The sequence below is a fragment of the Mustela nigripes genome, chromosome 17 (genome assembly GCF_022355385.1).
Source record: "Mustela nigripes isolate SB6536 chromosome 17, MUSNIG.SB6536, whole genome shotgun sequence".
Taxonomy (NCBI): domain Eukaryota; kingdom Metazoa; phylum Chordata; class Mammalia; order Carnivora; family Mustelidae; genus Mustela; species Mustela nigripes.
In genome coordinates this window covers 33,552,696-33,579,403 of record NC_081573.1, presented here as the reverse complement: position 1 = coordinate 33,579,403, position 26,708 = coordinate 33,552,696, and the positions used below count along the sequence as shown (strand labels likewise).

At 53.0% G+C, this 26,708-nt stretch overlaps 2 protein-coding genes and 1 long non-coding RNA gene across 6 annotated transcripts in view; 1 reads left to right on the top strand and 2 right to left on the bottom strand.

The window, feature by feature from the left end:
* Positions 1-1,003: 1,003 nt before the first annotated feature.
* ADGRG3 (adhesion G protein-coupled receptor G3) lies at positions 1,004-21,394 on the bottom strand. Its single transcript, XM_059382280.1, has 12 exons — positions 21,313-21,394; positions 18,709-18,871; positions 13,832-13,967; positions 12,241-12,387; positions 11,300-11,434; positions 10,696-10,735; positions 10,468-10,559; positions 10,222-10,334; positions 7,973-8,253; positions 7,712-7,805; positions 6,044-6,327; positions 1,004-4,370 (listed from the first exon to the last, which is right to left on the bottom strand). The coding sequence occupies exons 1-12, from the start codon at positions 21,392-21,394 to the stop codon at positions 4,258-4,260; spliced, it is 1,680 nt and encodes a 559-aa protein (XP_059238263.1). The 3' UTR covers positions 1,004-4,257.
* Positions 21,395-21,727: 333 nt separating this feature from the next.
* On the top strand, positions 21,728-24,638 carry LOC132005316 (uncharacterized). The gene is made up of 2 exons (XR_009400775.1): positions 21,728-21,815; positions 24,227-24,638. It is a non-coding gene; the product is annotated as an uncharacterized LOC132005316 (long non-coding RNA).
* ADGRG1 (adhesion G protein-coupled receptor G1) overlaps positions 24,546-26,708 on the bottom strand; it is a 37,927-nt gene continuing 35,764 nt past the window's right edge. For all 4 annotated transcript variants that reach the window (XM_059382269.1, XM_059382272.1, XM_059382271.1 and 1 more), the window contains one exon: positions 24,546-25,894. In XM_059382269.1, coding sequence (XP_059238252.1) covers positions 25,764-25,894 — 131 coding nt within the window. In that variant the 3' untranslated portion in view covers positions 24,546-25,763. The remainder of the gene's footprint in view (positions 25,895-26,708) is intronic.

Sequence of the window (26,708 nt, the reverse complement as noted above, 5' to 3'; positions counted from 1 at the left end):
GACCCCACCCTCAACTCCCTTTGCCACCAACCCCTACAGATAATGCCACACACGTCATCGGCTGTGCCTCTTCTAGACCTGTAAGAGAATTCCTCTTGGGGAAAGGACCAGGAGCAGGACTGCTGAATGAGCGGCAGCTCCCTGTTTTTCTCCAGGCTGTGAAAGCTACACTCTACCCAAGGTCCACGAGGCCTGAGAGATCCTTGCCCACCCTCACCCCCCACCCAGTAGTTGACATTATCCAGCTTCCTGTCCTGCCCTTGGCCAGTTTCATACAATGAGGTTACAGTGATGTCCCTCCATCATCTTCAAGTGCAACTCCATGATCACTGATGATTTCCAATGTGTCTTTGTGGGCTAACTTATTATGTTTAGATAGTTCCTTCTCCGAAATTGCCATTTAAAATCTCAGCCCATTTTTCTCTATTAGGGAAGTACCTTTGTTTTGATGTGCAGGCTTTCCAGATGTTGATTCTTGGTTTCAGATGTTGCAAATACCTTCCCCCACTCGGTCCCATGCCTGCTAACGTGGCCTAGGGTGTCTTCCACTGAACAGAAAAACGCTTCATTTTGATGTAATGAAACGTACCCGCTCTTGGTCTGATGTTTTGTGCTTATGATTTTTTGTTTGAGAAGTCCTTCCTTGTCCTTCGGTCACAGAAATATTTTACTACATTAACTTTATTGTTTTGCCATTCCTTCGAGAAACTTTACTCTGCCTGGAGCCCATCTGTGGATAAGAAGTTAGGGAGGGGTCCTGTTTTATTTTTCCTCATATAACGAGCCACTTTTCCAACATCATCATGAGACGATCTGTCCCTTATTGGCGATGCCGCTATTGTTGTGCCATAAGACCCCCAGGTGTGTATAAATCTGCTGATGAGCCCTTTTTTCTGCTCCACTGGCCTTCATGCCTATCCCCGCTCGGATCCCATATTGGACTCACCAGTATGGCCTTGTAATATCTTTACATCTGCAGGTCAAATCTTCTTTTTACGTTCTCTTTCATTAAGGTTAACTTAGGTATTTGAGAGCCATCTGCCTCTGTATGAATGTGACAGAACATTTGGGGGGAGTCTAAGAAAATACCATTTAAAATCTTTATTGGAACTGTGTTGTATTCTTAGGTTAATTTGTGAAGGGTTGCTGTCTTTTTTTTTTTTTTTTAAAGATTTATTTATTTATTTATTTATTTGACAGAGAGAAATCACAAGTAGATGGAGAGGCAGGCAGAGAGAGAGAGAGAGGGAAGCAGGCTCCCTGCCGAGCAGAGAGCCCGATGCAGGACTCGATCCCAGGACCCTGAGATCATGACCTGAGCCGAAGGCAGCGGCTTAACCCACTGAGCCACCCAGGCACCTGGGTTGCTGTTTTTTGATATTAAGTTATCCATCTGGGAGCACAGGGTCAGTACGTCTTCTTATTTCCTGCACATTTGTTGTAACATAGTGAAACTTACAAGGAATGAAGAAGTTGGTACAGAGCAAAAAGAATCAGGCAGGGAGGCGTGGCGGGAGGCCCTCCTTGCAGATGACCACGGTGGCCCGGAGCAAAGCTGTGGCTCAGTCACTTTCACGCTGGGCCGGGGGTCCAGACACCAGGCAGCCTTCCCAGCCAGAATGTCCCTGAAGCCTTCATCCATTCTGTGGGGCCCTACTGCTCTGCCTGCTTTATGGGCTCAGTAGGGGAGGAACTGGCCCAATGAGAGTTGCAGAGGGAGAATGTGGTCCAGACGGGCTGACCTTGGAGTTTGTGCCTTCTGCCTTTAAGCCTGGTGCCGCCCATCTCCCAGACTGCTGCTGTGGTTCTGTGGTGATGGTGGAGCCCCATCCAGCTGCACTGGGACTTGGGGTGCATTTTTACCACCTGCCCTTAGCACGTGCTCAGCTTGGCACTTGGAGCCGCTTTTAGGGTGACCCCAGGTAATGAGGGACCCCAGCCCCTCTGCCCCTGCCTGGCCCTGAGCTAGACAGTCAGTGGAAAGGGACACATCCCCACCATTAAGCACATCTCCCCACCTTCCCTCTCCATTGGCACCAGGAAATCCAGCCCACTTGGTGGCTATGGTTTTGTTGCTCCCACATCCAACTGGGAAAGCCAGAGCCTCAGGAGACTCAGGGATCACGGCGGAGGCAATAGTTCTGGAACCCAGGAAATGCTCTGGGGGGAAGAATGGGCAGCTCAGAAAAGCCCAGCTCTGCATCAGCCCTGTGTGCTGAGTAGCCTTGGGCAGGTTGCTGGACCTCTCTGAGCCTCAATCTCCTCCTCCCACACAGGGGGCCGGTCCACTTGGTGTCCACTTGGCAGAGGCTGTAGAAGGAATCTGGAAGGTAGATTTAGCCCTTCATACCCCTCCCATGTCACACACAGGTCTCAAAGGCTCACGCTTCACACAAAGGTGCCCCCTGCCCTTTCTTTAAGCCGCAGGAATCTCCAATACCAGGGTCTTGACTTTTGCCACCTCACTTAATGCTCTCAGGTTGAGGCAAGAACTTGATGACCTCTATTTTTATGGACAGAGACACTGAGGCTCAGAGAGGTGAGGTGACATGCCCCGCATCACACAGGGCCTAAGTAGCAGCGCTGGACTTTGAACCCAGGCCCATCAGACACGGAAGCAGCTGTAGAGCACGCAGGGTTGTGTTCAGAAACTCTGAGATTTGGGGGTCAGGGAGCCCAGCCCTCCAGTGTGAGAATCAGATGTCTGTAAACCTAAGTCCCCAAACCCACCAAGCTTGTTCACAAAACCTGATATAATGTGGCTCTAACTGTTGCAATTGTCCACACCCTAGAATTTCTCTTCCAGGAACACAGCCGCTTGCATAAAGCAAGGGCCTCTGCCTTCCTGTCTTTCATCCGTTTGCTCGTTTGCTGGGTGGGAGGAGGGAGAAGAGAGGACATCCACGGGGCACAGACATCAGGGAGCAGGAGGTGAGCTGGCAGCCCAGGGACTGTGGGGGACAGTCTCCTAATAGTGGCTTCTCACCTCTAGCAGGTGCCTGACCTTGGCAAAGCACACTGGCAAGGGGGGGGGGGGGGCGGTAAGCAGGGAAGGCGAGATGACCCCAGGGGTTAGGAACTTAAGGTTGGAGCTGGGGCATGATTACCTGGGGTGACTGGCCAGGATGCTGCTGTCTTTCTCTCCCCTCCACTCTTTTTTTCTTTCTTTGAGTTGGTTTATCTGTTGATTATATCTCTCTCTCTCTCATCCCTGCCTCTTTTGTTTCCTACTGAGGAAACCAGCGCAATGTTGTGAAACAGAGGCCAGCCACTGGAGGTGACACAGACCCGTGCTGCATCTGGCCCGAGACCCTCCCCAGCTCAGAACCCTGCCCAGCGGATACCAAATTCGCACATCCAGCTCTTCAGCCAACAGATACTTATTTGGGGCCTGAACCATGCCAGGCTCGGGCCGGGCTGAGCTGGGGAGTGAGGCCGACGTGCCTGCTGCACGGGATTCTGGGGGAAAAGCCTGCTCTCTCTCCACTTAGCTCCACCCGCGGCTCCCCTGCCCTGGCCCTCGGCCCTCCCATGTGCAGAGCTCTGGACCATTCACCCTCCAGCTCACAGGGACGGGCGGATTGGAGGTCAGACCACACAAGCAGCCATCAGAACCCGGGGGCAGCCACTAGTGGTATGACATCCACTACCGAAGAAATGGCATTCTCTGAAATTCCGTGTCCCGGGAGAGCTGGAGGGTTGGCAGCCCCCTGAATGGCGGGAGCTCATTCCTTGAAGATAGACCTAAAGCTCTAGTCCACAACTGCCCCAGTGCCTGAGGGGGTGGGGACAGGCAGCCATAGGGTGGGGGTGGGGGGGCAATGGAAGGGGGAGGAAGGGGAGAGGCTGGGTTCCTTCAAGGGGAGACCAGAGGTGGCCAAAGGCAGAGATGAGCTGCTTGGCTATGAAGGCAGAGGAGGTGGGGGTGGGGAGAGGGGGCGGTACTGGCAGGGGTCTTCAGGTGGGGGTAGGGATGAGGGGGCACCTCTCTGTGCTGGCAGGGGTCTTCGGGGAATCAGAAACTTAGATTCCTACTATCCTCGATTCGTGGACTTCAGGACCCATCAGAGTATCTGGACGGAACCTTTGAGGCCAAGTGGTCCCCCCTGGTCCCCATCTCCTCCCTCCCCAGCCACATTGTAAAAACATGGAAACTGAAGCCCAGAGCGAGACAGGGGGCAGCCTGAGGCCACCTGGGGAGTCAGAGCTGAGTCCAGAACGTGAGGCCGGCTCCCAGCCTGACCCCACGGAGGCCTCCTATTCATGAGACATGGTGTGGACCTGGTCGGCTCGGGGCACGCTAGAGGAGAAGGCCACGGTGCTCCGGCTGGGGAAGTAGAGCATGGTGAACCAGCAGAAGATGAAGACACCTGTTGGGAAGGAGGGGGCCTCCGTGAGCCTGTGTGCGGACCCCACCCCTCCCCACCGCGCCAGGCGCTGGGCAGCCTGGCCAGCAGCTGCACAGAGACAGATCGCTCCATTACAAAAGTTCAAGAACTGATGGAAAGAAACAATGGGCAAAAACGAAACCAATGCCCCACCAAGAACCAAAGAGAAATCTTGGAAGAGAGAAACGGAGGCCCTGACAATCACATAGATGTACAGCTATCACAGAAAGGGAAGAGTGAAATAAAGGCATTTCCATGCAGACCAGCTTCTGCCATGCTCCGCTAAGAGTTATTCCGGGACTCCCGCCAGCAGGAAGAAGCAGGAAAGTGGGAGGTATGAAAATTAGAGTAAGCACAGAAATTGATAGAAAAGTCAAAATGCTGTATGGGTTTAAAAGGAGTTTACAACTAAAACTCGAAACAACCACCAAATGATGGAGACGCGTTCCAGCACACTAAGGACCATTGTGTTTGGAAGAGCAACGTACTGAGGCACTTGCACTCAGCTCCATAGAGTCAAGTGTTCAGGCTTAAACACAGATCAGATCAGGCCATCTTGGGTTAGGTGTAGATTCAAGTGTTCAGGCTGAAACACAAAAGGTGGTCCCTGGAAGAATACTGACACAGTCTAGTTTCAAGGTGCCTCCCTCCCCAACCCCGGGATGTTCCCGATGAGGACTCATGATTCTTCCCTGGGGGACCATCTGTGTCTTCCACAAGCATTAGCTCAGTTACTCATCGCAAAATCTGATGAGAAAAATACCAGCTTTGTCCCAGCTTTAAAGATGATTGGAGGGACTAGGGGACTTGCTGAGGTGGTGTGTGGAACCAGGGTTCCTTTCCGGGTCTGCTTATCCCCACGGCCACCCAACCACAATGCCGCAGGGCCTCAGGAGGCCCTGGGAGTCAGCCCTGTTTGGGTGGGCCTCCGGCCACTGATGTGAGACTTGGACTCAAAGTCAAAGCACACCTCATCAGTCCCTTCACAGCGGTTTCTCTTAGGCTGTGATGCCCGTGTATGACATTGTGTGGGGAGCGAAGAGGAAGGGGGAGCCATCAGTCACACCCCGGACGCCTGGACCTCTCCTACCAAAGAGTAGGACTCAGAGCTCGATCCCGACCCCTGGATATTGAAGGAAAGACCCTGCAGGGGCAGGGAGCACACCTATCAGTCATTTCCTCTGCTAATCACGTTCTTCTGCCACCAAAATTCCTTACAGACCATCCGCGTCCTGTGCCTGTCATGTCACGTGCCCCTGACCTCCTGGTCACAGCTGCCTGGACCAGAGGTGGACACCTAACCCAAGATGGCCTGATCTGATCCTTGACTCTCCTGAGAACACAGACCAAGCTGAATCAAACCACATGCCACGGAAGGTCACATGGGATGGAAAAAACCATTTGGGACCCCGGGTGGGAAAGGGCCAGTGGAGAGAGGGAAGGAGTTTGCACAGAGAGAGGGTAAGACACTACACACAGCTCCGGAAGGAAAAATAGGGGAAGTATCGGCTTCAGTTGGGTGGCTGGTGCCAGCTCCCAGGAGGTCAGCCAGCCCGAGCAGAATCCTGTGTCTTGCCATCCACCCCTCTACATACACCCAAAACACCCCCTCACAGATTAGGCGAAGCATCACATGCCTGGCCCCGGAGCCTCACCTTGCAAGGAGTTGAAGAGGGCGAAGATATAGATGGTGGACCAGCCCAGCGGCGTGAGGATGGCCAGCCACCACGTGGCGCCCACCAGGCTAGAGAGCCCCAGCACGGTGAGGACCCCCTTCCAGTTGGGTCCCTGCTCCTTGCCTGCTGTGGCCCTGGGCAGAGTGAAAATCTTCCAGGCCACCAGACCTAGGACCACAGCGCTGAAGAGGGAGGTGACGAGGAAGTAGCCGTGGACGGTGACATAGAGGACAGAGACATCCGTCTTCTCCTGGAACCAGCACCTGGAGGAGGCAGACGGCCACCAGGGCTGGAGACGTGCCCCCACCCAGCAAGTCCCCGGCACTCTCCCCTGACCGACTTTCTGTGACCCAAAAGACCCCTTCCCCCACCCCCACTCCCCACCAACCCCCCCATTCTCCTGGGGAGGGGCTGTCATGAGGCTCCAATCTGCCATGTCTTCAGACCAGCAAGTGCAAAGGAGCCAATGTGGCCCCAAAACATGTTTGGTTTACCCCACATTGTATTGTAAAAAAAATTAAACTAATGACCACCCTTTAAAAAGCATGAGGTTTGGCATAAGCATCCAGATTTCTGCTTTCCTTTTTTTTTTTTTTTTAAGCTTTTATTTATTCATTTGAGGGAGAGTGAGGGAGGAAGCATGAGCAGTGGGAAGTAGGGGGTGAGGGAATGGAGAGGCCAAGAGAGAAGCAGACTCCCTACTGACCAGAGAGTAGGACTCAGGGCTCGATCCTAGGACTCCAGGGTCGATTCCAGGACCCTGGGATCATGACCCGAGCCAAAGGCAGATGCTCAACCACCGAGCCACCCAGGCGCCCCTCTGCTTTTCTTACAAAAGCATACAGCTGGCAGCTCTTTGCATGCTCACCTGAGGGACATTAGGTAGGTATGCGACTGCCAATCTACTACAGTCCCTACCTGGGCCCCTGTGTGCACATATGTCACCTCCCCGGCCCCTGTGGCCCCTGCATTTGAGGCTCTAGGGACAGGACCAACACCCCACCAGCCTCTCTTAGCACAGAGCCATGGGCCCTGGGGAGGGCACCTTGGAGAAGGCTTACTCAGCCCCATGCTTCCTGCACTGCAGAGCAAAAGACCCAAGAGAATGTCCATCACCACCCCCCACCCCAGTACAAATGAGGAGACTGAAGCCCCAGAGGAGGCCAGGCTAGCCCACATAGAAATTCAGAGGCAGCACCTAGCTAGAACCAGGCCTGCCACCAACGTTGGGCAGCTTGGGTCCTGCACAAGGGCACCTGGCTGGGGTGGGGGGGCAGATCAGGATGAAATCTAGCTCACCTCCCATTCCCCAGGCTGAGCCCCCTGCACGGCAGGTTGGCAGAGTGGGGAGGGAGGGGATACCTTTTTAAATCTGCCCAAAGGTGCCATACGGGTTGGTGGTGGCCAGGCTAGAGCAAGGCATCCTGCCACAGCTCACTCTCTCCCGTCTCAGACCCCCCGTCTCATTGCACTTTCTCCTTCCAGTCCTCAGTTTACCCCTGCAGACTGTGAGCTAGCTGGAGAGTCCTTTGCCTCCACTTGGTCTCTCTTCCCAGGATCCCCTCCTCTCCCGAGACATCCCACTGGCCCAGTTGTGTGCAGCCAGGGGCCTGATGTCACTGCGGCCCGCCCCCAACCCCCTCTTACAGCTCCAGGGTGGTGACGTTGCTCTTGTCACGGATGGTGTAGCGGCCATAGCTGTCTGCAGTCCCGGTGCCAAAGACGATGAGGGCAGGCAGGCCTGGGTACAACGGGGGAGGAGGTACAGCATCGCTGGGGCTCCTTTGGCACGTCCTCCTCCAGAATCCCCTCCAGCTGCCCGGGCCTCAAGCCCTCTGCCCTAAACAGTTCTTCCTCCCACCCCTCCCAATCCCGGCCACGTTCCCCGCCCACCCGAGCTGCACCTACCCCAGCCCACGGAGCTCAGCTTCAGGAAGTAGTGCCCAAAGTAGGTGTTGAAGACCTTGATGACAAGCAGGTAGAGGTGGAAGGCTTCCAGGCCCATCCAGGTGAAGGTGCAGAGCAGAAAGTAGTGGAAGACAGCCCCCCGGGCCCGGCAGGTGGCACCCGACAGCTGGGGACCATACCCCATATTGAAGAAGAAGGTGAGATTCAGGAGAAACAAGCTCAAACTCAGGGCCACATGGATCTTGGGGGCGTCTTCTGACTTGAACCTCTGCCAGCAGCACCTGGGGCAAGAAGGCCCATGAGAGGCGGCAGGAGGCGGGGCCACAGTTCCTGTTCGGGAGGACCTGCACTGCAGGCTCCCCACCCCACCGCCCCTGGTCCGCCCCTGCCAGCACCCCCCCACACACACCCAGGATGAGTGCCACCAGGCTGGGGCACAGGAGCTCTCTCTCTCTCCTGGCTTACAGGGCCCTGGGAGGGTCCACGTCCCACAGGCCTCATCCTCCACGCCGTGCTAGAGCCAAACCGCACACTTGGCAATTCCCTGACTGCACCCTGCTTTTCCACCCCTCCCAGACTTCGCCTCTGCTCTGCTCTGCTCTCAATGCCTTTTCCTACTCTTCCTTCAGAAACTTCCCTGGGCATTTCCTCCTCAGGAAGCTGTCTCTGAATGCCACTTAGCCCATGCTGATCTGGAAGTTTCCTGCAGCACAGGGTAGCCCCCTCCCCTCCCCTCTGACGGTAACGGTAAAATAAATTTCATTGTGATTTGTTCAGCGCCAGCACAACAGGCAGCAGGGGGCCCTGCCCGCATTATTTGAGTGAATGGACCGACCCACAGGGCACAGAGGTAGGAGGCCAGGATGTAGTAGGGTGAGGCCCAGAGAGGATGGAGATTCACTCCCTCTCTGTGGAGCTCCCACTCGGAATTCCTAGCAAATCAGATTCCGAGGGCTCTCATTAGAGGGATAGGAGCCCAGGTGCCTAGATGGGAGTATGAGGCATCGTGTCCACCTCACCTGAGATGTCAAAGCCCACCCATGACAGATGGTGACGAGTCCTCCCAGCGTGCCAGGCCTGGCTCATGAGGTCCACCACTGGCAAGTCCCACTCACCTTACTGGGAATGGGGACTGTGCTCCAGAATCGGACTTGGTGGGGAGCAGGGCTGGCACTGCTCACACTCATGCTTTAGTCTGAGATGGGGTGGGGGGATGCTAGACAGGGCTGCAGCCCAGGGCCAGTTGAGGACAGAGGCAAAGAGGTACATGGAGAGCCCTGGTCTGGACCCAGAGAGCCTAAGCACAGGCCACAGTGATCTCTGCCTGTCCTACACCTGCTCTTCCTTCTGGAAACAGAACTACGTGTCTCTGAGAAAAACCCTTCCCTGCTGGCAGCCCTGAGGTTTGGGGTGAGGTTGGCCTTTTGTTGGCTCATATCCAAGAGCAATCATATGACCTGGCCTGGCCAATCAATGTCATCAATCTCTTGACCACATGGGCACATGACCCAAGTGAGACCAGCAAAACTCTGCTCTGGTTATATGTGGGATAAAATTGCATAGAACCCCCCACCCCCACCCCGCACCACACACACACACACAAATGCATGTAAAAATTTGCAGAAGATGTCCTCTGGCACTGTACCAATGTCGATTTCCTGGTTTGGTATAATACTACAGTTCTAGAAAACGTTACCACCAGGAAAAGCTGGATAAAGAAACCAAGGGACTCTATACAGTATTATTGTAATTTCCTGTTAGTCTACGATTATATCAAAATAAAATGTTGAGAAAAAAAGGCTTCAGTGTTGGAATTTGGTATAGAAAATTTGCTGCCTAGCAAGCTAAGAAGCTGTGAGACAATCCCTGGGCTTCCCAAGGTCCCTGAGAGTGAAGAAGCTGCTTGACATGGCTGACAAAGGAGAAAGCAAATTTGGGAGAGGCAGAGGGAGTGCAAGTCCGGGGGACATCTTTTGAGCCCCTGGATCCAACCATGCCTAAAGGGAGAATCATTCCACCAACCACATATTCCCCATTGTGTTTAAGTGAATTTGAGTTGAGTTCCTGCCACTACCAACTGAAATAGCTCTGACACATTTCAACCCCCAACCCCATTTTATAGATGAGGAAAGTAAAGTTTGGAGAGGCTATCAGTATAAAGCTACACAAGCAGGGAGCTTTCTAACCTGTTCTGCTCCCACCCTTGAGGACAAGCGGGAGACTTGGGATGGGGGTGGGGGATCACCCACCTTAGGACAACGTAGAGGACAATGGTAAAGGCCAGGAAGATCATAGAGGCTCCGCAGCCAGCCTGGGAAATGCGAATGAGGGACTGGACGGTGGCCTGGTCCAAGATCGGCTTCTGTGGGCGACCCCCCCCAAACCAGGACCCCATCAGTTGGAGGCCAGGCCTCACACATCCCAGAGGCTCTGGACCCTGCCAGGAAACCTCGGTGTCTCCAGAACTGCAGGGATCAGGGTGGGTGGGCCCTTACCAGCAGCAAAGCGAAGAAGGTCAGATGGTCACAGCGACAGATGGTCTTCCTGGCTCTGAGCTCCGTGGAGCAGCCCATGGAAGACCAGTCTCCTGTTGACCGTGGACAGGAAGGGCAGGGAACATAGGGGAGTGTATGAGCATTTGGGGGAGTGGAGGGAGCCAGAGAGGAAGGGAGGGGAGGGGCCCCCACCTGTGGATCTCTGGCCCCCACACCCTCCCTTCCTACCTTTAGTCGCATCCCAGAACACACAGCTGAGGGCCATGTTCTGAAACCAGAGAGTGGGAGTCAGGGGGAGGCAGGATGAGGCAGGGGGAGGTTGGGAGAGAGGAGAGCAGAGCTCGGGGAAGGGAAGGGAGAGGACAGGTTGCCCTACCCCCACCCCCGGGGTGTGCGTTGGGTAGGAAGCAAGGTTCACCCCACGGGTCACGCAGGACCATGAAGTGCACCATTTGGTGTGCGTGGATCAGCATGTTGAGAGGTGTGGACACTGTGGGGCTGCGGCGCGGGGAGGGTAGCATGTCTGCGTACATGTGCCTTTAGGGGAGTGTATATGTGGGCGGGCGTGTAAACCCGTGTGCGTACTCATGGGTTTGCCACGTCCTTGGTGCTCCTCTGTAAGCACGAGTGGGAGGGTGTCTGCGGGTCAAGTGGACATTCGTGTGCAGGTGGCATGGGTCCCTGGGCGTCCCCGTGTGTGTGGTCTTAGTGGCTGGGGGGACGTGGAAGGCTGGGAGGGGCAGAGTCCTGCGCCTGGCTGTCCATATGCTTGTGTGTGACCCCCCCGCCTGTCTGTCCCTCAGAAGCTGCCAGGTTTGGGTTGGGGGCTCACAGGGGGTAGGTGCTGGTGGGAGAAGGTGATCTCCAGAGGCTCAGCCAGCCTTCTGACAGGTATACTGCCTAAGCTCAGGCCCACCAGGCGATTATTCAACACACGGCTGCCATCCTGCAGGCTGAGCTGGGGTCCCTGTGGAGAGAGATGGGGGGCTGGGCGTTAGAAGGTGCTTTCCCAGCCCAGCGTTGATGGGGGTTCCTGGGAACTTCCAGGACCCATGGCCCTTGCCTGGAGAGCAAAGTCTGTGGCTAGGGGACCAGGGGACCCAGGGACCATGGGCAACCTTCTTCTTGCGGCCCCCTGCAGTCTCCTACCCGGGCTGGATCACAGGGAGCCCCGCACCGAGGCGGACTGGTCGCAAAGCCATCCACACAACAGTTCTCCACTGCTGGCCCCAGAGCTCCTCTGCCCTTTGAGCTGGAGGAGCACAGGGCTGGAAGAGAGATCAGCCCCAAATAGAGGGCACTCATGGTGCACTCTATCCACACATGAGTGCATTACCGCCTCTGAAGATGCTCGCCCAGGACCCATTTGCAAGAACACGGGTGCACTTGCTTGTGCAGACACAGTCATGTGTCTGCACATGACATGCATGATGGCATGTGCACCAGGAGTATGAAAGAACATGCACGTTTGGCCATGCACAAAGACACACAGGGGGATACTTGGGCTACACATACAAGTCCAAGGACACGGACGTGTGGATCCAAACATCTGAGTGTGACCAGTGTGAGTGTGCAGTGCACAGACTCCAGAGACAGAAGTCTGGGGTGACCTCAGGCCGCTTTAGAAATGCTCTCCACAGGCTCATCCCCTTCTTCATCCCCATGGGGACCCACAGCCAAGACTCCAGAGAAGGCAAGCTGGGGCACAGGGCCCTGGTGAACCAAGCATTGACCCACTGAGCTGCCCTGAGCCCCCACTAGGTCTCTCCTCACCTTGAACAGATTCCCCGGACCGACGTCCAGGATAGTGATGGCCAGCAAGACCTCCGACCTGTTCTCCTGCAGGGATTCAAAGAGACTCCTGGGCAGCCGGACTCTGTCGGGGTGTTCATGCTCGTCCTCTGTCACCAGCCCTGGAACCTGGAACCACAGACCCCAGAGTTCCCATCTCTACCCCAGGCTTCCAGCCTTCAACATGGGGCTCTTGCCATTCCCCCACTTCGGAGGGGAAACTAAGGCACCGGGGGGTGGGACAGAACCTGAGGGCATCACTCTGAGAGGCAGGACCCCTGGGGCCACACAGCTAGCTTGGCTCGGTCCAGGCTGTGAGCCTACAGAGAAGCCGCAGCCCTCATGGACCCTCAGTTTGTCCCACTATGGAGAATGGGGCTAACCAGGTAGCTGTGTGACCTCCCGTCACAGTCAGGCTGAGTGTGCGGTGAAGTTCAACCAGCAAGTGTGTGAGGGGTGGTATGCTATGGTGCACTTCTGGCCTGTGTCCTGCCAGCAGCTGTGCTTTCACAAGACTTTAGGATCATGGTGTCTGGGTACTGACCTGGGAATAACTGGAAAGAATAAAGCCCCTAGGAAGAGAGACTGTGTGAGCAGAGGTGGAAAATATAAAACTTCACACAGAATGTGATTTCCACCTCCTGCCCAACAGCAAGTTTTGTAAAAGTGAACAATGGTTAAAATAGTAAAATAAATTTCATTGGTGATTTGTTCATTCTGGACCTCACTGGTCCACTGGGCCTGTAGCCTGGTCTCACCGGGTCCTGCCTCAAAGGCATCCCATAGGTGCTGGAACATTACATTGTAAGGTTGGAGGCAAAGGACCCAACTTTCTCCTTCTCAGTCTGGACCCTTGTCAAAGGACATGAGGTGATCTCCAGGGCCAGTGGGTGCCTCCATGCAGAGGATGGGTCACATTAATAAGGGCCCTTTCTTTCATGTCCTCTTTTCCAGACAGATCTAGAAGGACCTCGATGATGGCCAGCTTGCCTGCTGCCTGAACTTCCTCACTCAGCTTCACCCTTTTAGGGAGGCTGCACCCTGCCCCCTGCACCCAGCACTCCCAGTGCCTTATCTCCCACAACCTTGCAAGTGGGCCACGCCAGCACCATTTTGCAGATGGGACAACCAAGGCTCAAAAAATTCCGGTCATGCACCCAATATCACATTAGCTGGTAAAGGGCAGAGCTGGGACTTAAATCCAGACCCATGTAAATCTAGAGCTCATCTTACAGATGAGAGCTCTGGGGCCCAGAGAGGGGAAGGGGTTTCCTGGAAAACGCCTAGTAAAGGAGTGGGGAGTCCAGGACTGGAACTCAGATCCCCTGACTCTCGATTGGGTGGTCTTCCGAATTATACCAGCCTCATGCCCTGGGTCACCGTCACCTGGATCCACCCACCCAAGCAACTCACTAGCACCATTAGCAAAGTGACAGAGCGCTATCAAATGGGACATACAAGGGATAAGCTTTGGTGGGCACCCAACACAGACCGGGAGTCTCTCAGAATTCTGAAAAATATGGCGGAGGGAAATGGAGTCAGAACCAGCCAACAGGGATAGGGAACTCTTTACCTGGGAAGGCATCAGGGAGAAGAACAGGTCTTCTGAGATGTGGGTGCTGATATTCTGGACAGCAGCCTTCAAAAAAGACATATTCACTATGCTCGTCGGATTCTCCAGCAGATGGTACTCGAATTTTAGCCAGTACCTGCCATTAGAACACCAGCCAGCCCGAAGCAGCAGAATGAGATTGTTGAAACCCATTGACTGAGATACACAAAGTGTCTAGCTTTTATATACCTTTTAAAAGTCTAAATAAGTATTGTAACTTTCATTGTTACCAAATATAATAGTGAATTATAATTATATATATAAGCACTTAATTGTATTTCTCTCTATATATAAATACACACATATATATTTGCATAGATACATGCACTTAAAAATTCTTTGGCCTCACAAAACAATGCAATTCCTTTTCTTGAGGGAAGATTTCCTGATTTGGTTCTCAGAACACCTGAAAATTATTTTAGTTGTGAAATGTAACACAGAGTCAGAAAGTCTAAAGCATAGATGCAAAGTCGACTCCTGTTTAAACACCATCTTCTTTGATATTAGCATAGCCACGCAGATATCTTTGGTTCATGGTTGCATGAGATGTGTTTTTCCACACTGTCCTTTTTTTTTTTACATTGTAAATGGTGTGAGGCTCAACAACTTGCCTTCACCCCCAGAATGGATATCATGATGTTCTCCAGACCTCTGAATGCCCAGAAAATTCCCTGAGGTGAAGGGCTCCTGAATTCTTGTGGGGTTTACTTCCCATCCTCTAGTCCACATCTGTTTCCCTAAGGCATCTAAACTACTTGCTAATTTTACTCATCAGATCCAATCCCCATGATGTTGCCAACATAGTGGGCCAGAGTAACAGTGCTCTGAAGAGTGTCAAGATTACTAAGGTCTCTGTGAACTGAATGAGGATAGAGATCAGGAGGATTGACAGAGCATAGAGGAAACCATGGTAGTCTATTGTTGGCTCTGCCAGGTCAAAGTAAACCATTTCCAGTAGCCCTTGAAAACTGGGATAGAGAACAAGGCATTAGCCATGCAATGTGTCAGTTGCCAGGGGTTGTGTTGATTTCCCCTGGGACCGCAGCTGCGATTGGATTCACTGCCCAATTTTTTTTTTTTTAATTTATTTGACAGAGAGACAGAGAGAGATCACAAGTAGGCAGAGAGGCAGGCAGAGAGAGAGGGGGAAGCAGGCTCTCCACCAAGCAGAGAGCCCGATGCGGGCCTCCATCCCAGGACCCTGAGATCATGACCTCAGCTGAAGGCACTGAGCCACCCAGGCGCCCCTCACTGCCCTATTAAGTGTAGGATAGTCCACAGGCATTCCCCAACGTCCAGCTGGCTTCTGGTGAGCTAAGATCGGCAGTTACTGAGCTATGATAGGCATCACTGCCCCTCCCACGCATCTCTCAAGTCCTTTATGGTGGCATTAATCTCTGCAGTTCTCCCCAGGGATGTACTTTGGTTTCTGGTTTACTATCTTGGTAGGGAGAAGACATTCCAGGAGCTCCCATTTAGCCCATCAATGGAATGCCCTCCCAGAGGCAGTTAAGTGGAGAAAGCATTCTTTTCAATAAATGGTGTTGAAATAATCATATACCCAAATGCAAATAATCATAATGATAATAATAAAGACATCTACTTCATACATGTATAAAAAATTAACTCCAAATGTATAACCTAATTTTAAGAGCCAAAACCACATACACTTATAGAAGAAAATTTAGAAAATCTGTAGCTGGATGAAAGTTTCTCTAATATGATATCAAACACAAACACACATTTAAATCTGACTTCCTCAAAATTAAGTGCTTTTGATCTTCAAAGGATATCACTGAGGAAACAAAGAGACAAGACATACACTGAGAGAAAATATTTGCAAATCGACATCTGATAAAGGACTGGCATGCAGAATACATGAAGAATTCTCTGGGTGCCTGGGTGGTTCAGTCAGTTAAGCATCTGCCTTCAGCTCAGGTCATGATTTCAGGGTCCTGAGATCAAGCCCCGAATCAGGCTCCCTGCTTAGCAGGGAGTCTGCTTCTCCCTTTCCCTCTGCCCCTCGCCCTGCTTATGCTCTCTCTCTCTCCCTCTCTCATATAAATAAAATCTTTTTAAAAAGTAATTCTTAAAACTCTGCAATGAGAAGACAAAACCCTATTTAAAAAAAGAAAGATTTGAATAGTCATTTCTACCAAAGAAAAGATACAAATGGCTAATCACCACATGAAAAGACGCTCAACATCACTGGTCATTTCTGAAACACAATTTAAAACCACAGTGAGCTACCACTGACACCAGATGACCACAATAGCCGAGAAAACTGACAATGTTGCAAAAATGGACTAGAACGACAGCCCTCTTTCATGCTGATGGGAAAGCAAAAGATATCCTTTGAGGAACAGATGGGCGTTTTTTATAAAGCGAAGCATATCAGATATCCCAGCAATTCTGTTCCTAGGCATTTACCCAAAAGAAACGAAAACGTAAGTCTACAAAGATCTGAATTCGAACGTTCATGGCAGCGTTATTCATAATCATTATATTCATAATAAATAATATTCATTTGGAAACGATCCAATTGTCCATCAACTGATGAATGAATAAACACATCATAGCATGTCCACACAATGAAATATTACTCAGTGATTTAAAAAAAAAAAAAGAGCAAACTGTTGATACAGGCTAATGTATGAATATAACTCAAAAGCAGTGTACGTGAAGGAAACAAGACTCAAAAGACAGTATGTTGTATGATGCCCTTTTAGAAAACAACCAGAAAAAGCAAATCTCTGGAAGTAGAAAGCAGATCAGTGGTTCAGTGGCTGGGGATGCGAGCCCAGATGGCTTGCAAACAGGCACAAGGGTCCTTTGGGGGCTGGTGGAAGTGTCCGTAAAATGATTGTCTTATTGGTTCCTTATATTGCATTATATACCTTAAGTTATTCAACCGTGCTCTAACAATGTATAGACTGGAGAGTATGTAAGTTGTACCTTTACAAAGCTATCAAAATTAATAAAAGGAAATGAGGTACCACCATATCCTTTCCAGAATGGTGAAAACCAAAACGACTGGTAATACCAAGCATCGCAGGAACTTTCACACGTTGCCAGCGAGAGTGTAAACTAATGTACCCGCACAAAAGACTTCAGCAGTGGTGACCAAAATTCATCAAATGTCTACCTTTTTTTTTTTTTTAAGATTTTATTTATTTATTTGACAAACAGAGATCACAAGTAGGCAGAGAGGCAGGCAGAGAGAGAGGAAGGGAAGCAGGCTCCCTGCTGAGAGCAGAGAGCCCTACTCGGGGCTCGATCCCAGGACCCTGGGATCATGATCTGAGCTAAAGGCAGAGGCTTAACCCACTGAACCACCCAGGCACCCCAGACATCTACCTTTGACATCACAGCCACTCCTAGGTACCTACCCCAGAGAAATGAATGTAGATGGTCATGAAAAGACACGTACAAAAATGTTCCTGGCAGCTTTATTCGTAACAGCCCTGGTTAGAGACGGAATGTTTGTGGGCCTCCCCGCAAATTCATACGTTGAAATGGGTTGATGCCCAGACTGACTTTATGGGGGTGTGAAGATAAAGAAGGTTAACTGCTAAGTTTGGGAACAGAATCCACATCTTCTGACCCCAAAGTCCCTGCTTTTTCCAAAATGCGTATTGTCACCATAAGGCAGCACAGAGAAGAATTCCCAGAACAGCCTTCCGGAGCAAAGAAGCTAATGGAGGAGGTTCGGTATGGGGGATAGGAGTGTTTTCAGATCACAGAAATGACATAGCTCAATCAGATTGTTGTCCTAACACTGAACCTGAGCACACAGGGTTTTCGTTCGTTTTTCTCAACAAACGTGCATTGAGCACCAGCTATGAGCTTGTCCAAGTATCTTAGAATGATGGCGAGTTTTGATTCAGAGAGGAGGAGAGAGAGACAAAAATATTTTTGAACCTGATTCTTCGAGATGTTAGGTTCTAAACCCCTTCTTCTCCATTATCCCCATATCTCTGAACCTGTTGGTCTTATCAGTCTCTTAGTCTTACTGATTCTGTATCGTATGATATTTCTAATCAATCCCTCCTTTCCAGATGTACTGTGCCAGTTGGTAGTGAAGGTGGTGGTTCAGCCTTCACACCTACCCAGACCATGCTTGGATCCTACCTGGTCACGTCTCCTGCATCACGACCCTTGTACCTTTCCCTGAAACCTGAGCAATCTTTCTCAAATGCAAAATTGACCATGCTCTTGCTCTGTTTAAAATGTGTCCTTGCTCTACCTCCTCCCATGCTGGTATAGCGTATCTGACCCTGCATACTCTGCTCCCTGCTTATATTTCTAGCCTATTCCCTACCCAATCCACCTCCTCATTGTTGCCGCCATCCCCAGCACCTTACTCTTTCACATTTCAAAGCACTGCTGTTCTCCCCCAATACTCCCTGAAGTTCTGAAGCCTGTAGCTCCTAACATTGCTCAGATCCAACTAGAAAACTCCTATGCAGTCTTCAAAGCCTTTTTGTGAATCACCTCCACTGTGAAGCCTTGGCAGTCTTCCTTTCTCTGAGTTAACCTGGCACCTTGCCCACCTTTTTCTATGATTGCTCTCTAGAATCATCATCATTTGGGCCTGTGTCTGACCTTCCACAGTGGTAGGGATGGGGGCTGGTTCATCTCTGCAATCCTTGGATCAGAGAAGTCTCAGTGAGTGGATTGGAGGGAATGTGGGTATCAAACAAGAGAGTGGAAAGATGAGATGGGAGCAGCGTTTTCAGAAGCTATATGAGCTGAGAGCTTGGTCCCTTCCTAACAGCCTCCCGGCCTCGGTCAAAGGAGGCCCCACATTCCTGCTCTAAGTCAGAACGCCCTCTTACCTCTGCAAGTTTTCCAGGTCACAGGATTCATTCCTTGACTCCGAGCACTTTGTGAAGCAGTCAGCAGTGTTCTCCAGGTGGAAATCTTCATATTGGTTCGCATTGACGAGCCCCAGGCAGACGTTTCTCCGTTGCTCAGTTTTGTTGTTAGAATTTTTCATACCTGAAGGAGGGATGCAGAAGGTGTGAATGGGCTGGGTGGGGAGGCAGCAAGGGAGGAGGTTGGAGGTAAGATGCTCAGACTCCAGGGTCTGGTGATGTGGGCTAGAATTTCAGTCCCATCCATTCATGCTATGTGTACTTGAGCCGGACTCACTCTCCCTGGGCCTCAGTTTCCAGGGCAAAAGGAGATATGACCCCCCCCCCCACCTCATAGGGCCAGTGAGATGTTTTGCAGAAGATATGTACAAAGAGCTTGGCACATGGCTCTGTCGATTAAAGGATTCATATGTTAGTACTATTACCCTTTACCACCTCCTCCAGGAAGTCTGCTGGGCTTTCCACAGCTGTTCCACATCAGACATTCCGAAGCCCTTGCAACTGTGGCCTCATGGTATAACTCTTGGGCGTGTTCTATCTCGGTTCGCCTCTTTCTCCCACATTCTCATTATGACCCTCACAAGCTACCTCCTGGGGTGAGGAAAGAACCCTGAGAGCCTCTGGAGCACAGTGACTTGAGCAAGGGCACCAGCAGGAGGCAGCTCCAAGACCAACTTTCGTGACTTCCTGTTCAGTTCCCCTTTCACCTGATATGGGGGGTTGGGGCGGAGCTTGGCGTCACTTACCAGCTAGCTGTGTGACCTCAGGCAAGTTACTTAAACTCTCTGAGGCACCCTCTTCTCATCAGCCAAATGGGACTAATAATACCTTCCTTGTGAGTTTGAGGGAAGGTTAGAGACCATCTGTATACATAATAGATACAGCTCATCATAAAGGTTCAAAGAGTCAGTATCACTCCAGGAGGTGAGGATTTCATTGTAAAACTGTTTATATAGTTGTGTATTTACATTGGGCTTACCTATAGGTCTACATAGTTACCGACCTATCAACAAAATTAATACATGCACAGTTTTTTTCAAAACCGTACACAAGAACACAGAACGAGCAGTAAACATCCCCATAGCTCCCAGCTCACACTCCAGAGTTCCCCACCAGCGACAGGTCCCTGCACAACCTCATAGAAGTTTTTGTTAAATAGGCAAGTATCTGAATGTAAATCATTTAAAAATGTACATGAACGGGATCACTGAACGAGGTATCTTGAGGAGCTCTCCACGTCAGAGCCTACTGATGCCTCTTTTTACTGGGTGGGTGTGGTAACACTTTCTCAACAGGTCCTTTGTTAGTGGGCTTTCAGGATCCTCACTCTTTTTTTCCTTTTTCCTATTTTGAACAACACTCTTACATCTTTGTTAGCTTGTGTTAAGAATTCATTTAAAAAAAAAATTAGGTTGGGGCACCTGGGTGGCTCAGTGGGTTAAGCCTCTGCCTTCCGCTGGGGTCATGGTCTCGGGGTCCCGGGATCGAGTCCCGCATCAGGCTCTCTGCTCAGCGGAGAGCCTGCTTCCCCGCCCCCCTGCCTACTTGTGATCTCTCTCTCTCTCTCTGTCAAATAAATAAATAAAATCTTTAAAAAAAATTAAGATCCTAGGAATTTCTGGGTCCAGATGTATGAGCTTTTTAAAAAGGGGTAGGTCAAAGGACGTCGGGGTGGCTCAGTAGGCTCAGCGTCTGACTCTTGGTTTCAGCTCAGTTCATGATCTCAGGGTCCTGGGACTGAGCCCTAAGTCAGGCTCTGTGCTTGGCGGGGAGTCCCGTTCAGCATCTCTCTCTCCCTCTCTCTGCCCCTCCCCACATGTGCACATGCTCGCTCTCTCTCTCACAAATAAGTAAATAAATCTTTAAAGGAAAGATCTTCAGGACACTGTTTAATGGGAAGAAGCAAATGTCAGATGAATATATATGTAATGGGGTCTTCATTTGCTTTTGAAATAAAGGAGGAAGGGGGAGAGAGAGGAGGGAAACAGAGGGAGAGGAAAAGAGAGAGGAGGGGAGGGGAGGGGGGGCGCCACTCTCCGTGTAATCCTAGCCCTCTGTGTGCCCGAGGGGTCACAAATGGGTGTTGGGCTGCACCCTGACGGGTGTTCACAGAGCCTCCCTCCTGGCCTGCTGCCAAATTTCGGCCCAGTCATACATGAGAAGCTTCGGGCAAGTGCAGAAAAGATGACTATCCTTTTTGTGATTATTTTTTGAAGACATTGGAAGCATGTAGCCCAAACAGAGAAAGCCTGGCCCAGGCATTGGGCAGGACGATGCTGGTCCCCACTTAAGACCTGTGCTACCCCTGCCATCCCGCTCTGCCCCGGAAGCTGGCCTCCAGGGACCACCTTAATCCAGGTTCAAGTGGGGGAGCAGGGCCAGGAGTGAGGGAAACGCTACCTGCCCCTCCCTTCAGCTCACCACCGAAGGGACCTGCTTTTTTCTGCCATGGCCACAGCGTCTCCAGCCCAGAGCCTGGCACAGCCCGGAATTCCCCATCAGTGTTTACAGAATGAATGAACCCATGCGCAGACCCAGAAATGTCCACAAAAGAAAGAGACTTACCTCTCCTTATAAGCCTCTCAAGGCTCCTCATGCTGTTCAAACGGCTGACACTTTGCCCAGACTGGAACTCCCCCATCACCATAGGTCACCTCAGTCCCTCGGGGGACCCTTGAAGCCCCAACCAGTGTGGTTTTGTGAAGGGCCTTCCGTGAAGGACCCAGTGTCCCCATGTGCCCCAGGAGACTGGACGATAGCCACGACTGGTTATTGAGTGACTGAATCTGTGGGTTCTGCTGGCTTGCTCTGCAAAGAGGACAACTCCGCCATTTTGCCTCCTTTTTGAGCCAAGGACTGAACTTTGCCCTTCACCGAAGAGAAGAAGATTCTTTGAAGCCCAAAGAGGTTGATCCATGCATCCAAAGCCACATGGCCCCCCTGCTGGGCAGGCATGCAGGACACTCAAAAAATCAGGAACAAAACAGGAGGAGCACCGAGGGCACTGCGATGGGAGCACTCCCTCTGCCCGAGGGGGTCACTGCCAACATCCCAGGGCCCCAAGGAGGGTAGGTAAGATCTGGCCAGCTGGGCTGGGGTGGCCTCAGCTTTCCCAGGAGAGAGAACTGCCAAAGGCAAGGCCTGGGGTCCTCAAAGTGCCTTGGAGAACCCCGCATGTGTGTGCACAAGGCCGACAGAGAGGGTGGGGGAGGGGAGGCTTGTTCCCAGCTCCAGAAACTGGGGACTGGGGGGCCACTCCTGGGACGAGGAGAGGGGAGCCGGTGGGGGTGTCAGGGTGGAAGGAGCCAGACAAGGGGGTAGAGGGAGGACCGTATAAGCCCCAACTGGCCTCAGCCTCCAGAGACTCCTGACCCCCTTCCCCAGAAGCTCGGAGGCCAGCTGGGTAAGAGTGTGTCTGGGGCCTGCCTGTGAGGGAAGCACAGCCCAGACTGGGGGGGTATGGGGAGCTCTGTGGGGAGCACAAGACACCTGAGACCCAGAGCTGACCCAAGTTTATCAGGATGACAACTCACTCGGAGGATGGGGTGAGAGAAGGTACTGAGGCCAACGGATGGGGTCCTTGGACAGACACTCTCTAGACAGCCCCACCCATCCCCGCTTCCCTGTCCCTGGGTCTCCTGGGGGACAAGGAACCAGCTGCTCACCTGAGGCCCAGAGCAGGAGGAGCGAGAAAAGCAGGACCCCCAGGGCCCTGGGCGTCATCATCCTTGGGCAGGCTTGCCCACGCTGGCCAGAGCCCTGTGTCTGAGCGTCCCTCAGGTCCCAGGCTCTGTGGTGTGGCCTGTCCCCACCTCCCTCACCCCCCTACCCTCCCCTCCAACTGCTCAGTGTCATGCTTCCTGTGGCCTCTTTCTCGGCCTTCCTGCTCCACGCCACCATCAGCTGGGTTGTGAAAGGCTAGTGTGGGGAACTGGGCTGCGCTCCTGTCTCACTCCACCCTGTGATCGCCTACAGAGGGGGCTGCTCAGCCCACCCAGGGACACTGCTAGGGGCTGTGAAGTTGGGGTCCAGCAGCCACAGAGGCTTCCACACCCCAGCAGACCCCTGGGGAAAGGCGACGAGCACAGGCTTTGGATTCAGACACTCCTAACTCAGACCCTCTTCTCAGTACCTGGGGGCCCCTCTGACCCTCGGTTTCTTCTTCTGTAAAGCAGAAACAGCAATAGGACTGCCATGGAGGGCTATGTTGGGGTTCGAGGAGACCGGTAACATGCCAGGCACAAGCCTCGCTATAGGGATGCGAGTGGTGCTAACGCACCTTCCCTCACACCTATGGGTTGAACAAGACTGGGATCTATCCCATGCTTGTTGGGGCCCCAGGGGGAGAGGACAAGCTCTGCAGGCCCCAGCCTTCCCTGCCCAGACCAGATAATAGGAGAGGTGGGACGGAGTGTGCAGGAGGGTTGTTGAGGCCTGGGCTGGAGTCTGTCTTGGGCTCACGTCTGTCCTGGCCACATGGTGGCTGGGTGAGCTTGGGCGAGCTATCTGCTGCTCTGAACCTCATACAAGACATGCAAAGAGCTCATGAGATCATGCGAGTGGAACTGTCCGCTGGGCGTGGTCGTGGTCGTTATCTCTTTACAACTGTCCCCACTGCGCAATTACTGTCCTATCGCCCAGCTGATCACTGGTGGCTCAGACAGGAAGTGGGAGCAGCAAACACACATGGGGGGGCAGCATAAGGGAAGGGGAGGGGATGATCAATCGGGCTCCAGATCTGATGGCTCTGAGGAAGTCGTGTGGATGAGGCCAGGTCCCTTGGCATGGTCCCATGGTCACTGCAAGATCAAAGGTAGAGAGCACCCCGTCAAGAAGGCATATCCCCTTAGCATCGCCCTGCGGGGCCTGAGTTAGACATGCTCTACCCTGGGGAGTCTGAGGACCCACCCAGCCCCTTCCCCTTCCTCCCACACAGCATGCAGGCAGGATTCTGTTTCCCACAGGCCCTCTGGACCCGGGGAGGGATGGGGAGAGGATGTCACAGACAATCATGGGCCATGGGGGGCAGGTGGGGCTCTGGCATGGTGCCCCAAGCACTTCCTCTGCGGGGAAGACTTGGAGGCAGACGGGAACCACAGGGCCTGTCCCATCTCCTTCCTGGCGGCAGCCAGGTGAGGTGAGATGGTGGACAAGCGCTCTGTGAACTGCGACCTGCTGGGCCCACCGCTGGGGACCCATCCTGGCACAATGACCCTCAGGGGCTCACGGGGACCTGTTTGTGAAGAAGGGCCTGGAAGGAGGGACCCAGAGCATCCAGCACACCTGGAAAGACAGGACCAGGAATTGGGGAGCAGCTGGGAAAGTGGCAGAGTTAGCTGGGCAGGGCCAGGGTAAGCGTCACCCCTCTTGGGCCTCACTGGGGCTGGGGGCGGGCCTGGAGCCACGTGCAAAGCCCTGGGCCCCCCCAAATCCCAGGGCAGATGGAACTGTAGCTTTGCTCTCTGCCAACTCCCACCAGTGCCAGCTTGTCCCAGTGGCTCCGGGAAGGCTCCAGTCTCCAGGAACAAGGTCTCCAGGCTTCTGGCTGCCTTAGTCCATGTTCCACACCATAGCGATGTCTGCGCACGCAAACCTGGTTGGGTCCTTCTGAGAACAGTGGTCCAGCTCTCCAAGGCCTTACAGCCCAGTGAAGTGCACAGTGAGAACAATCAAGTGGCCTGTCCAGCACCTGATGTCCTGAGAAGGGGGACCCCAGCCCGAGGCCCTCCCTGCTATTTCCTGATTGGCCTGTTTTTGTCAGCGACTCCTGATAGAAGCACAGAAGAAAGTGCTCCAAATGTTTATTACACTTGTTTATTAGGTGATAACAACAAGCTGATTTTTATTTCTTTTTCTGTGTGCTCTTCTACAGTTTCCAAATTCTCTACAATGAACATCTACTTCTTTCAATTCAAAAGACAAATGAGATAGTGCTTAAAAAGAAAGTCCTCCCCCATCCTTAAGGCTGAGATCCAGATCAAATGTTGCCTCCTACAGGAAGTCTTCCTGGATCCCCAGCAAGGAATGGTGGCTCCCCTCGTAGTTCCAACCTTTTAAGAGCTCGTTGGGCTCTCCACCAGGGCCACCAGGGGATGCACGCCTCCTTCTTCCCAGTACTGGGGCAGAGACAAATTTGCACTGCTACGCTCCACAGTTCTTGCCACAAGAGGGCTTTGAGAGAAGCTGGGGGTCCGTTTGAGGGGTGGGCTTGGCAGTGGTGACCAAGGGCAATGCAGCTTATAGAAAGGCCCAGAGGGACAGATAGACCTAGCCCAGCCCAGAATGTCTACACTAAGCCTGAGTCAAGGGCGGGCAAAGGCCCGTCCAGTAAAGAAAGGTTACTGGCAGGCACCCAGCCACTCTTGGGAGCCACAACCCAAAATCCAGCCCTGGAATTGGGACCCTGCCCAGGACTGAGTAGGGGGCTGGAGAGCAAGGGCTGGGGAGGCTGATGGAAGGCTCAGAGGTAGAGGAGCTTCTGCTATGCTCCAGGAGGGGCTCCCCTCCTCTAGGGATCTGGCTCAAAGCTCTGCCCCAACCCCATGTGCCCTGAGTACCACTCTCAGGCTAAAATGACAGGAGCACAGGGTGTCCTTGTGGAGATCGCCAGAGACAGCGCGGCTAGGGCCCGGGGCCCAGGATGCTGCCAGTCCTCACAGGACCAGGACTCGGCCTTGGGGCCCGTGGGCTCCCACCGGCAGCCATGAGGGCTGGGCCCAGTGGCGGTGAGTTCAGCTGGGCCTGCGGCCCCCAGTGAGGACAGCAAGGTTACGGTCCCTCTCCTGAGCTCCTGTGAGCTGGACTGGGGCACCGAGCAGTCCGCAGGCCAATCCGGAAGGCCCGCCTGGGAGTCTGGCTGCTGAGGGCAAAAGCCCCCTCCCCCCGGAGGAGCTTGGGCCTTCTCCCGGAGTCTCTGGCTGCCCCAGGTGTCAGGCCTGGCTGTGGGGGTGGCAGGCAGGGGTGAGGCGAGGCCGCATCTCTGTTTCCTCACGCAGCTCCCGGCAAGTGGCGGTGACCTAGATACGGCTGGACGAGGTGCTGCCCGAGCTGATGGGGAGCCTGGCGCTGTCTGAGCTGTTCTTCAGCGGGGAGGGCCCGCCCCGGGCCTGCAGTCGCATAGCCCAGTACCAGAGGAAGATGAAGAAACCTGCAGGCAGTGATGGGATGCAGGGTTCAGTGGGCGGGGGGTGGTCCTGCCCCTTCCCCTCCTCCCTACCCAGGCTACCAGCATCCCTGTGACTGGGAGGGGACCCCACCATGCACCAGATACTGTGCAATGGCCTGAGCCCCAACTCATTTTATTCTCTCAAGTTCTCATGAGGTCAGGCCTAGTCATTACTATTCTGTTTCACAAACAAGGAAACTGAGGCCCAGGGAGGTAACGGGCCTTGGTGGAACCAGGAGTTAAACCTTGGTATTCAGACTCCAGACTATCTGTTTAAGTACCTCTAGGACAGAACAGAGGGGAATGTGTGTCTGTGTGTATCTGTCTGTCTGTCCTTGGGTGGTGGGGGCGTGAAGAGGGGTGCAGGTAGAAGAACCCTGCTGGCATTAAACCCCGGCTCTCATGATCCAGCCCTCTACTCCACTCCCCTCTGCCCCTCCAAATATCCTTCAGCCTCACTGCCCCTCACCGTTCTTCCATCCAACAGCCTAGTGCTAACCTCAGGACCTTTGCACTTGCTCCTCCCTCTGCCTGGCACACTCCTTCCTTAGACCAGACCCCCTCAGCCTGTGCCACACACATGCATCCCCAAGTATCTGTTACAATGCAGATCTGATTCAGCAAGTCTGGGGCGATCAGAGCCTATACTTCTAGCAAGCTTCCCATGATGCTAAGGCCCACGGGCTAGGATCACACATGGAGTCACATGGCCCTTGGTCTCTCCCTGGCTGGGCCCTTCTGTTATTTTCAAATGTCTCCCACAGAGGCCTCAGCCCAGCCCAGATTTTTCTTCACA

Excerpts from the sequence above, each read along its gene's own strand:
- ADGRG3 (XM_059382280.1), bottom strand. The coding sequence starts at position 21,394 with ATGGTGATGGGGGAGTTCCAGTCTGGGCAAAGTGTCAGCCGTTTGAAC. Across the intron at positions 7,806-7,972 it reads GCTGAGCTCCGTGGGCTGGG|GCCTGCCTGCCCTCATCGTC; the intron begins GTAGGTGCAGCT and ends CGTTGTACCCAG. Across the intron at positions 6,328-7,711 it reads AACGTCACCACCCTGGAGCT|GTGCTGGTTCCAGGAGAAGA; the intron begins GTAAGAGGGGGT and ends TGCCTCCTCCAG.